The sequence below is a fragment of the Sarcophilus harrisii genome, chromosome 1 (genome assembly GCF_902635505.1).
Source record: "Sarcophilus harrisii chromosome 1, mSarHar1.11, whole genome shotgun sequence".
Taxonomy (NCBI): Eukaryota; Metazoa; Chordata; class Mammalia; order Dasyuromorphia; family Dasyuridae; genus Sarcophilus; species Sarcophilus harrisii.
The window spans coordinates 353819713-353832393 of NC_045426.1; the positions used below are offsets into that span (position 1 = coordinate 353819713).

The 12681-nt window shown below is 31.3% G+C and overlaps 1 protein-coding gene across 3 annotated transcripts in view; it reads left to right on the top strand.

Annotated features, from left to right (window-relative positions):
• TXNL1 (thioredoxin like 1) overlaps positions 1–12681 on the top strand; it is a 45996-nt gene that overhangs the window by 13732 nt on the left and 19583 nt on the right. For all 3 annotated transcript variants that reach the window (XM_031945928.1, XM_031945929.1, XM_023496176.2), the window contains exons 2-3: positions 4105–4201; positions 5722–5895. In XM_031945928.1, coding sequence (XP_031801788.1) covers positions 4105–4201; positions 5722–5895 — 271 coding nt within the window. The remainder of the gene's footprint in view (positions 1–4104; positions 4202–5721; positions 5896–12681) is intronic.

Here is a 12681-nt window from a genome sequence, read left to right on the forward strand (position 1 = left end):
AAAATACGAAATATAAAGTAAAATAAATGAAAATGAAAATAAATGTAAAATAAAGTTAAAAAGAAAACATGCTTCATTCTCTATTCATATACTGTTAGTTCTTTGGAGATGGATAGCATTTTTTTTATCATAAGTTCTTCAGAGTTGTCTTGGATCATTGTATTGCTGAGAATAGCTCTTTTACAGTTGATCATTTTACAGTATTACTGATACTTTGCACGTATTATTTTTTGCTTGACATCAGCTCATTTAAGTCTTTACAAGTTTTACTGAGAGCAATTTGCTTATTATTTCTTATAGCAAAATAGAATTCCATCACAATTACATAGCACAGTTTGTTCAACCATCCCCAGTTGATGGGCATTCTTCCAGTTTCCAACTCACCACTACTACAAAAGAGCTGCTATAAATATTTCCATATGTATAGGTCTTTTCCCCACCTCCCTTTAAAAATAATTTCTTTTTGGCTGCATATCTAAATATGGCTTGCTAGGTAAAAAGATATGAATAGTCTTGTAGCCCTTTGGGTATAATTCCTAATTGCCCTACTGAATGGTTGAATCAGTACTCATCTTAGTAGCACTTTAATATTCCCCACATCTCCAGTATTTATTCTCTTTTTCTGTCCTATTATCCAGTCTAATAGGAATGATGTAATAATCTCAGAATTGTTTCAATTTTCATCTTGCCACTCACTAGGGATGGTAGCGCATCTTCTCATAAAGCTATAGCTAACTTTTGAGTACTTCACCTAAAAACTGTTCATTTATTTTGATCATTTATCAATTTTGCAATGGCTCCTGTATTTATAAGTTTGAGTTGGTTCTCCATATATTTGAAAAATGAGTCTTCTGATATGAGAATTTTTCCTTCAAAATTTTTTTCACAGTTTTATGATTGCTAAATGTATGTCCCTCCATCATACTTCCTCTCCCTTATATTGTTGTCACCTTTCACCATGTCCCTCAAAATTGTTTTTCTTCTGACTTCCCCCTTCTCCAATCTGTTTTTCCTTCAATATATTACTCACCTGTTCTCTAACCTTCCCTTCCTACTTTCATATAGGAGTAAAATAGATTTCTTTACCCAATGGAGTGCTTATTTTATTGAGTCTGAACCAATTCTTATGAGAATAGATTCATTCACTTTCTTCCACCATCCCAGCTTTCTCTCCATTGTAAAAGCTTTTTTCATTTTTTTTTTAATTTGAGATAATTTTTTTTTGTTATCCTTTCATATTCAACTCAGATTTGTGTTCTGTCTATACTGTTAATTGCCGAGAAAGCTTTTGAGTTATAAGCATCATCTTCCCGTGTAAGAATATAAACAGTTTTACCTTAAATCCCTTATGATTTCCCTTTCCTATTTACCTTTTTGTTTTTCTTGAGTCTTGTATTTATTTGAAAATCAAATTTTCTATTCAGCTCTGGTCTTTTCATCAAAAATGCTTTAAAGTCCTTGTTGAATGTCAATTTTTTCCCTTGGAGGATTATTATTACTTTGTTAATTATTCTTAGTTATAATCCTAACTTCTTCGCTCTCGGGAATATCATGTTCTAAGCTCTGAGGTAGAAGCTGCTGAATCTTGTGTTCTGACTGCTCCATGATACTTAAATTGTTTCTTGCTAGCTGTTTGCAATGTTCTCCCCTTAACCTGGGAGCTCTGAGCATTTTCATTTTGAGATCTCTTTCAGAAGGTAATTCTTTAAGTGTGTGTGTGTGTGTGTGTGTGTGTGTGTGTGTGTGTGTATACATATTTTTTTTTTACTCTGATTCTAGATTATCAGGGCAATTTTCCTTGATAATTTATTGAAAGATGATATCTAGGCTCTTTTTTTGATCATAGCTTTGAGATAGTCCAGCAATTTTTGAATTATCTGTCCTGGGTCTATTTTCCCAAACTTTAGAAATTTTGTGCAGTTGTTTTCAGAGATACTTCTAGGGACCTGTAAACTTTTAGTTCTTCCAAGGTCATATGATCCAAGTAAAAGTGTGTTTACAATTCTCCTGATTCATGGTTCTGGTCTGTGAGTGACCACAAGCACTCTTTTGTGCTTTGAAACTGTCCTGTCTCCTATATTAGTGAAGAGAGTCCTGAAATCTTTTCCTGTTCAGTTGTCTGGGGGCCTAGGGTTCCAGAAGTAGCTGCTGCTGATTTAGTAGCTTTCAAGGCCTTTTCCTGGTTTGCTGGGTCATAACCTGCTGTGGATTGTGCTCTACTCATCCAGGTGCAATAGACCTTTTCTGCCAACCTTCTAAGTTGGCTTTGGCTAGAAAATTATTTCTTCCCATACTTTTATGGAATCTACTCCTTCAAGAATTGTTTCATGACATTATTTAGAGTTGTTCAGAGGGCTCTAGAAGAACTCAGGTGAGTTGCTGCCTTTTCTCCACAATCTTGGCTTTGCCCTAAATACAAGCTCCTTAGATATTATTTAAAGCCTTTTATGGTTTTACTTTTCCAGTTCTAACTTTCAGATTTAATCACTTTATTCCTCTTAAAGTAGTTTCAGCCAAAATAGACTACTAGCTATTCCCAATTTTGCCTTAATGTAGTCGGGCTGTTTTTTATGCCTAGAATGTATTTCTCTTTTATCGCCATTTTTTTAAGTACTTAATAACTATTTCTTATTTATTCAGCCAACACATTTAACGTTCCTCATATATTTATTTTACAAGGAACTGTTCAGGAAAGTAGACAATGTTACCCCAGTCATGTAGCATTACAGTTTCCCATCCTCATTTCTAAGGGTTTGTTCCTGGCCTCAACTTTTTCTAGAGTATTCGACTTGCTCCTTTCTGTTTTATCTACTTGCATTGTATTTATCTGTGCATCTTTTGTGTAAACTACTTGATGTTGAATTTTGCCCTTTTTTCTTTCTTGTTTTCTTGGTGCCCAGCATGGTGCCTTACAACTTGTAAATGTTTATTATAAGGTTTTTAGAGTGAGTTGTTTTAGAGTGATCAGGGAAAGCATCATGCATATACCATTATAATTAAGCTTTGAAGAGTTATTTGGAGAGGTGAAAAATCTTTGAGATAATAGCATTACTTAATTTAATTAGCCAGATTTTTTGTTAAGTCATTTCAGTCATGTCTGATTCTTTGTGACCTCATTTGTGATTTTCTTGGCAAAATTGCTAGAGTGGTTTGTCATTTCCTTTTCTAGCTCATTTTATAGATGAATAGAGATTTGCCCAGGGTCACCCAACTAGTAAGTGTCTCAGGCCTAATTTAAACTCAGGAAGATGAGTCTTTCTGACTGAAGGTCCGGCACTCTACTAGAGACAGAAATTTGCAAGGTATACTGAATTTTTATTATTGGTGATAATAATCAAAAACCTTCCATTTAAAAGTTTTCTTTTGTAGGTAGATTTAAATTAATCAATAAACATTGTATTCTCAAAATTTAGCACAGTATTAGCAAATTTAAGCAATTTATTTTATTGTTATTAGTCACATATAGCTATTATGTTATATAATATATATGTATATATAGTTGCATTATACATAATAATTATATAACATATAATAGTTGCATTTCAGAATTAGTGTCAACATCTGTAGGTTAGAAATTTAACATGCAAAAGTTGAAAATTTAGTTTAGATTTTGTTAGAATTTTGGAATAATGAGATCTAACAAAAATGTCATTAAAATGGATAGAGGATATCTTAAAATTTTATAGATTTTAGAATTCATAAAATGTTTTTATTGTTCCCTTGTAAGTGTATGTATTGCTTACATTTTGCACGTAATAACATTTTACACTAAGATAGCTTTATAAAGTTTGCAAAGTACTTTGCATGCTTTCTCATTTGATCTTCACAACACCACTGGGAGCTTAGTAATACAGGACTTTCCAAATGAGAAAATGCGATTAGAGAACAATTTGCACATAGCCAGTTATCTGATAAGTGTCAGAACTAGGAGATTGCATGCTCTCTGACTTTAATTAAAATACTTTGTTCACAGTACAATGTTTTTTTCACTTTTTACAACTTGAGTAAAAATTGAAGCCTTTATCTTAATTAGCTTTAAATTTAGTTTCTAGCTAAAATTATAAGTTCTTATCAGATATATTTTCTTTTTTTCTTTTTAAACAGTTGTGGACCATGTTTACGGATAGCACCAGCTTTTAATGCTCTGAGCAATAAGTATCCACAGGCAGTTTTTTTGGAAGTGGATGTACATCAGTGCCAGGTAAGTAAGAAGTCTGTGGTTCTTTTTAGTTTTGATAGGAAATTTGTTTGATATCCAGCTATATCTTGATCATCCTTCATCCTCTATTTTTTCGTGATAGAGCATGCTATTACAGATGGATGGAATTGTAGCTGCTAATATTACATAGTCAAATACAAAGTGTAAATATAGTCACATTATTTAAGAAAGTTGTTCATAAGATAGTCAGAAGTATCACATTTTAGTACTTTTTATAGCCTTTCTTCTAATGATTGCTTTTGAAACTTGTTAGTGATTATTCTTATAATAATTTGAAGAAGAACAATGATATTTAAAAAACTAAAACATTTTCTGTCAAAACCTGAGGAACATATGTGACCAGATCAGCCGAAATATTAGAAGAGTCTCCTGTTAGGATTTTTTTATTGAACTAATTACTTTTTCTGGGTATCTGTGAACAAAGACCTGAATATATTGCTTGTTCATTGAATCACCATATACTTGTGAATTAGTGAAACTGAACACTTAATGCTTGTGTGACAAATGAATTTGTTTTTATAGAAAAACATTGAGGGGAAAGTTCTCTCTGAAAATACTAAAATAAAGTGTTTTGATTTTCTGTAAGTTTTTGACATTTAATATTTCATGTCTTAAGAATAACGTTTTTTAATAAACTTAATTCTTAGATAAAGCTTTTAAAAGTAGTTTGTTGGTCAAACCTTTCATTTCAGTTTTACAAATAATATAATGATACTTTCCTCTTACTTGAGTATGCTGTGTCAGATACCATGAAATCTTAAGGTTACTATTTTTCTAATGCTTCATTTCTTGATAGCTTTCTTGCTACAAAAAGTCCATACTAACTAGTGTTATAACTTTTGTTATTATTAGCTCTTTCCCTTCTTATCTATATAGACTACTAAGTTTTATCTGAAGTATGTCACATTAGGTAGTTGATTAACATCTTTAGCTGTAAAATAAAAGATTTTCCTTAAAGAGTTAACTTAGTAGCATGAAACCAGCAAATAGTCAAAAGAGCATGCTTTAGTACTTTAACTGAGCTGTGATTTTATAGGTGTGATTGCTTTCACTAACAATGTAGATCACAACAAATTTATACTCTTTAAGAAATCATTCTTATTTGACATATGTTCACATACTTGTGTAAATCATTCTTTGTATTGGGACACTTTCTCTAGCTCTATAGATATCATTTGAGTGTTAAGATAATATGTAGTCTTTTCACCTACCATCAGTGCCTAAAATATAGGTATGCTTTTATTGTTTGAAGAGATAGCAGCAGTGGTGTAGGGGTTAGGGAAAACACCTTATTTTGTCCTAGGAACAAGCCTCATAGGTAACATTTAGTTCAGAATTGTCTATTGAGAGAAGGACATTTAATTGAATTCTAATCTGTTGTATACATGTTTTTGGTTCTTGCTAATTAAGCTTTTTTGCACTTATAAAGAAGATAATATGAATACTGAATGTTTTTTAGGATTTCTTTTAATTCATAACACTGTCTAACTTGTGAATTCCAGGGAACAGCTGCCACCAACAATATATCAGCAACACCCACATTTCTCTTTTTTCGAAACAAAGTGCGAATCGACCAGTATCAAGGAGCAGATGCTGTGGGTTTAGAAGAAAAAATTAAGCAACACTTAGAAAACGACCCTGGAAACAATGAAGACACGGATATACCCAAAGGCTATGTATGTAGTTATGAAAAAAATCATGCTTTTATAATAGTTCAAAGTAGAAATGCATAGTTTGTCTAAAATTGTGATTTAAAGTACTAAACTATTCATGCTATAGAGACTTTTAAATATTCACCTGGTTTGTTTTTTATTGATTAGTTTGAAAGTAAATTTATTAAGAGAATATTGACTTCACATTTTTTAATGAAATAACTATTTTTCTTGCTGAGTTGCTGGATTTTCTATCATTTGTTTTATTTTTACTTCTAAGTATTGTTTTAATAGACTTTTTTCCTTAACACTTGTTTTATGCATATTTTTTCATGATAAGTGAAGAAATGTGCTTTGGAAAGTAAATGTTCCCACATCTTGACAGTTGTGTAAAATAACTTGTAAATTTTAATGTGCAACCATTACATATTGAAGTACTTGTACTGCATTTTTCTTTCTGAAAATTTCTCTCCTTTTAAATATCTTCCCTTTTCTTTTTGGCATATCATTTAGGAAAAAAGAGAATTTAGTTGCCTTTAGTTATAGATCTAATTGGTAGGGCAAAGGAATTGAGCAACACATTAGTTATAAATCCCTTTAGGTATTATATAAAAACTGACATGTTAGCTAATCAGTACAAGTGCTAGGCAGCTAAAGGTTCCTCAAAGTCTGACAGAATGAAAAAATGAAAGTAAATTAAAGCATGTAGCTTATACATCATTTTTACTTAATTTCCCTCACTTATCAAGTGAATAGTAGTTTTCTCTTAATCCATTTATTGAAAGATATGCTTATGGATTCTGAACTGCATTAATTTTAATGATTGGAATTGCTGTATTTAGTATTAATTTTTTTCTTTGCTTTTGTCACAAATTGCATTATTCCTACATCAATTACAATATTAATTTAAAACTAATGATTACAGTTAGGTTAATGCTTAATAGGCAAAAAATGTGTCTATATTAAAGATTTTTGGTTATTTTAAAATACATTAATGATGAATATGTTCTTTCTTTATAATTAAAGTTTGTTTAAATTAAAATGTATAATATTTTATACAGTTGTATAATATCTGGTTTGAAATGCATGGTATTTTATGTCAGGGTTGTGACACCTTTTGGAAAATTTTGGAAAGCATTTTAATTGTAAACTGTTGTTTACATCTTTTATTTCTCTTCCTTTATTACTAAGGGTGTTTGCATGAAAAAGTCTTATGAACTCCACAGTCCTGCTGCTTAGCCACAGGGATACTTCCTTACAGATCAGCTAATTGTGGTATCAGTGTTTTGACTTCAGGTAGGAAATAAGCAGGAAAAAATGAAGTTTAAAGAATTAGAAATTTTATTTTCATGCAAATTTTATGGATAAAATGTGAAAAGCCTTAAAAGTGTTTTCATCTTTTTCCATGAGGTGTCAATACATTCAGAGCTTCAATAATTTGGGCCTGGTAAGATAGCTTAAATACTTGCATCTTGCAACCAAGACTTATATTTATTCTCCCAGCATAACAGACCTAATGAAATGACACTAAGTAAAAATCCGTATGTTAAAAAAATTTAAGCATGCATGTAACAAATGCTGAGGATTAATAAAGTATCTATTAAGAGGTCCTAGATTCCTAGGAGAGGTAATTTTCATCTCAAATTTTATGATACTTAAAGCTTTCTCCAGAGATAGACTTTATTGTATGTTAAGAATTAGCTTCAAATTCTCAAATAAAATTAATTTAAATTTAAAAAAAACTCTGAATACCATTTTTAGAGAAATTGGAGCATTTTGAATTTAACAGAAGGTGATGGTTTATCATACCAAAAAAAGAACAAGGAATATTGTCTAGACGAATGTAGTATATGTATCAATTTCTTTTCCTTACCTCTCCTCCCTCCCAAATGATTAAGTCTTTGGCAATATTTAAGACTGGCCTCTCCTCTGCCTGATTCATCAGATTTCTGTTTTTCGGAGTTTGAGTGGTTGTCATTCAGTCAATTTTTACTCATATCTGACTGTTACCTCATTTAGAGTTTTCTTGGCAAAAATACTGGAATTGTTTCCTTCTCCAACTCATTTTACTGATGAGGAAACTGAGGCAATGAGGGTTAAGTGACTTGTTCAGAATCGCAAAACTAAGAAACTGAGGCAATGAGGGTTAAGTGACTTGCTCAGAATCACAAAACTAAGTAAATATCTGATATTTTTGAAAATTTGAACTCCAGGAGTCTTCGTAACTCCTGTTCTATCCAGTACTTTATAATTAATGAAGTACTTTCTACAGAATAGCCCCTTGAGGGGAGGTAGCACAAGACTACAGATGAAGAGATAAAGTTTAAGTTGTTCAAGGTCATATAATGAGTAACACAGAAAAGATTTGAACTTGAGTCCTCTGCCCTTTTGAGTACAGTCCTCTTGCTTCTATTTTATATATGCCTTGTCATACTCAAATAGAATCTGATTAACATTGTCTCTGCTGTATTGTGTTTTTCTTTATCTTGTTAAATATTTCCCAATTACATTTTAATCTGGTTCAGGCAGCAAGAGTTTTATGGCTATATGTAACTCAAATGGGAGTTTGACACCTTTGTTTTATGTCATGCTCCCTTTTTGATAGCATTACTAAATGGGACATAATAGTCCTTTTTTAAAAATGATTTCTTGTGTCCCTCACTTTTGGAGAACTTTGTGATTTGATAGGATGATTTAAATTCAGCATGCCTTTGGATTTGTTGAATCCTTTGAGGAATTTTATGTCTAGGTGTATTAGCTTTCCTCTTAAAATAGACGTTATCTCTGTAGTAGATTTAATAGTACTCAAAAGTCAAAACCCAATTATTAGGTGTATAGTACAGCTAGTTGAATTTACTTAAATATAGGATGCCTTCTGTATAGGTGGTTGATAAAACTTAATTTAGTACATAGAAAAAATATTGTTTGTTTATTAACTTGTGAAAATTTCCACTGACTTCCTTTTGTAATACATAGAGACTCTTTAAGAGTAGGAGTAAATTGGTTCCTTAAACATCATATCCACCCAACTAGATAGCATTATATTAACTAAGTCAGCCTGTCTACTATCGTAGATGATATTTTAAGATTATGGATGTCATTAGAAAAAGAAGCATAATATACTTAGAGTCCTGAAAACACAAGAATAATAAGAGCAAGGTTCTATTTCTATTTTATTATTCTAGTTCTGACTCTGACCTATATTAATAAGCCAAATGTTTGAGTCTCAGATTTCTCTTATGTAAAATATTTAGGAAGGATCAAACCTAATCTCCTTGTCTCAAAGATTTATTGTTAATTTCAAAAGAGATAGTACAAATACTAGAGATTTATGTTGTTAGTTTTGTTGTGCTTCCACACATAAAGTGCTGTGTCAAAAATAAAAATTATATGTATTAGATAAATGTTAAATAGATAGATACAACCTGTCCCAGAAGTCTTATTGCAGCTTTGAGGCCTCAAAGCTGCAATAAGACTTCTGGGACACACCATGTACTTGACAGCTGTAATAATAACTAAACACATATAAGTGGGAATTTGCTTTAACACCTTTAGAAATGTCATTGTAAGTGAAATTCCCTAGGACAGCTTTTCAGAAAAGGGATTTTATCTTTCTCTGTTAGAAGATTTTAAAAATCCATCCTTAAGTTTTAAGACTTAAATGACAAAAAACCCTAAAATAATTAGCAATAAGATATGTACTTACGATATGAATGTTTGCTTCTGTTTTTGGTACTATGGTATATTATACTAAATTATAAGCTTCACAAATATTCTTAAGTGCAATAACATCTTTTGTGTAAATATCACTGTCAACACTTAAAAATTCACAGCTAAATATGGAGCGTATCTATTATTGAAGTGCTGATGAATTTACATGAAGTTTGGCTAATATTTTCATTGGTATCTTTACTCAGTGTGATTTTATGTATGTATGTAAGTATGAATTTTTAAAAAGTCATTATCTTGGAGTGTGAGCTTGAGGCCCATGGTGAATTCTTGACTCTCTATTAACCAGTTCTGTAACTTTGGACAAATTGTATACATTTTTGGAATGATATAAATCTCTTCCCCTATTTACAAGGGTATTTTAGAGCAATATGTGATAATTTGTCTAAAAGTGTTTGGGGAAGTTGAATACTTTATAGAAATACAGGAATCCCCTTATATATTGGAGGAAATAAATCATTTCTTTAGGTATAGTAGCAGCAAATTTCTATTTGCTTTGCAAGTGCTTTCTGGATTTCATTAACCATCTCTTAAAAATATTTTTAACAGTGTATCATCAGCTAGACCCATATAACAGCTTGTATAAAATATTTGTCTTAATCTTAAATGGGTAGCTTGGTCATATACTTTATTCAAAAGGCAGTACTATTTGATGTCTTTAAAGCTGTAGGGTTTTTCTTCTTGTCTCCCTTTCCTTCAGTTCTGTCATCAAGATTGTGATTAAAGGAGAGTTCTTTTGAGCCAGTAATAATGAGCACTGTAAGATCTGAACCATAATATGTTATCTACCTTGCTCTGTTGGAGAGAACATTGTCCTTTAATTAGTGATTAAAAAAAAAAACACCAAAATTTTTATGTACCTGTTTTTTAGAATAAACATAAATGAAGGCCTTCAATGCTTGCTGCAGATTAAGTACTATTAATAATCCCTCTCTTTAAAAGAAAAAGACAAATATGCTAATGTACTGGGAAAATGCTTTATAAATGTTAAGGATATAGATCTTAATTTTATTGTTATTAATGCCTGGAGAACTAACCCTTAATGAATTATTTTAGTGTAATCTAGAAATTGTTAGAAGATGCTTAATATGAAATGTTTCTCCTGTAATTATTTTAAGGTGGATACTTTCTTGAACCCTAAGATTTCATTGAATTCAGCTTAAATATACTTGTATAAGAATTATTGTTAGGAAATTTATTTTATATTAATATAAGTAAGTATAAACATTATGAGGAAAAACTTTTTTAAACTGTTACTTCAAACTCCCCAAATCTGCTAAATTCTCACGACTTATTCTAATGTTCAGCTATACACAAAGGCTGTCATTTTATTCTGAAAAAAGAAATGAACTTAGCTGATTACTTCTAATGAAAATTTGGTTTTTAATTCATTTTATCAATAAATGTGGTTTTTGCAGTATTAGGGAAAATGTTACTACTTTGCCTTGTATTTGATTTATGGGTGAATATAAATTTGGAAAAAATATTGCTTTTTTATTAAAGCTTTTTATTTTCAACATATATATGCATATAGTTTTCAACATTCACCCCCTGCAAAACCTTGTGTTCCAAAATTTTTCTCCTTCCTACCCCTACCCCCTCCCTTAGACAGCAAGTAATCCAATATATGAAAAACATCATTCTTAATTTATTATGATCATAGAATCTTATATTGGAAAGAACTAAAGAGTCCAACCCACATGTGAACTTTGCTCTGTCAATATAGAACAAATGATCCTTCAGCAGTAAGGAATTAACCATTCCCTGAGATGTTCTATGTCATCTTTGGATAGCTAATTTGTTAGGAAGTTTTTCCTTCTGGAACTGTGATTAAACTTTATTCACTGTTCCTAGTTCTTTAGACCATGCAAAACAAGTATAATCCTTTTTTCTTCCACAAGTCAGGTACTTGAAGAGGTACCATGTCCATGTACAAATATTACCTTTTCTAAATTCAGTATCTCCAGGTTTTTAAAAAACTTTATTATGGCCTTGTTTCTTCATACATCTGAATTAACCTCCTTTGGATGTACTCCATTCCTTCCAAAAATGTGGCAAATAGAACAGTATATTCTTTCTCTTAATGGAACTTAGTATCATGCTACTATTTTGGCAATTGTATCACAGAGTTGACCCATTAGATCTTAGGTCTTTTATGATTTTTTTAACACTACTTACATTTTTCATTTCATCTCTCCTTCCACCTCTCCCAGAGGTGTTATTATAAGGTATATTTTTATATACCTTATATTATATTTTTATATACCTTATATTATAAGGTATATTATATAAGGTATTTATAAGGTATCTTATAAAATAAAGAGTAAAAAAGGAAGAAAGGGAAAAAAAAATCATTCTGATATTAAATGTAGTGTTTAACACTCATGGCCTTCCCATCTTTTCAAAGAAAGGGGGGTGGGGAGCAGGAGCAGTTTACTTCTCATATCTTTTTTTGGGTAAGGTTTAGTTGCTATAATTTTGCAGCATTGTTCTTATTGCTTTGTTACTGTTCGTGTACATTGTTGTGTATATTTACTTGTCTCTGCTTAATTTCACTCTGAAATTTTGTAAGTCCATTTTCCCCCCATCAGATGCATCATTTTTTATATCATAGTAATATTCCATTATGTTCCTGTGCCATAATTTATTTATTCATTCTCCATTTGTTAGCCATCTACTTTATTTCTTGCTCTTTGCTATAACAGAAAGTGCTGTTATAAATAGTTTGGTACATATGGTACTTTTCCTTTTTGACAAATCCTCATGGGCCCCTACTTGTAAGGAAGGCATTGAAATCTCTGGGGCCCAGGCTATGGAGATTTTATTTATTTATTTATTTTTGCTTAATTTCATATTTTCCAGAATGGGGTGGACTACTTCACAGAGTATCTTCCTTCCTCATTGAGCTCAGCCTAACTATATATATTTTTTTCTATTTTTTTTTTCTTTCTTTCTTTTGCTGAGGCAGTTGGGGTTAAGTGACTTGTCCAGGGTCCTACTGCTAGGAAGTGTTAAGTATCTGAGACCAGATTTGAACTTGGGTCCTCCTGACTGCAGGGCTGATGCTCTATTTACCGCACC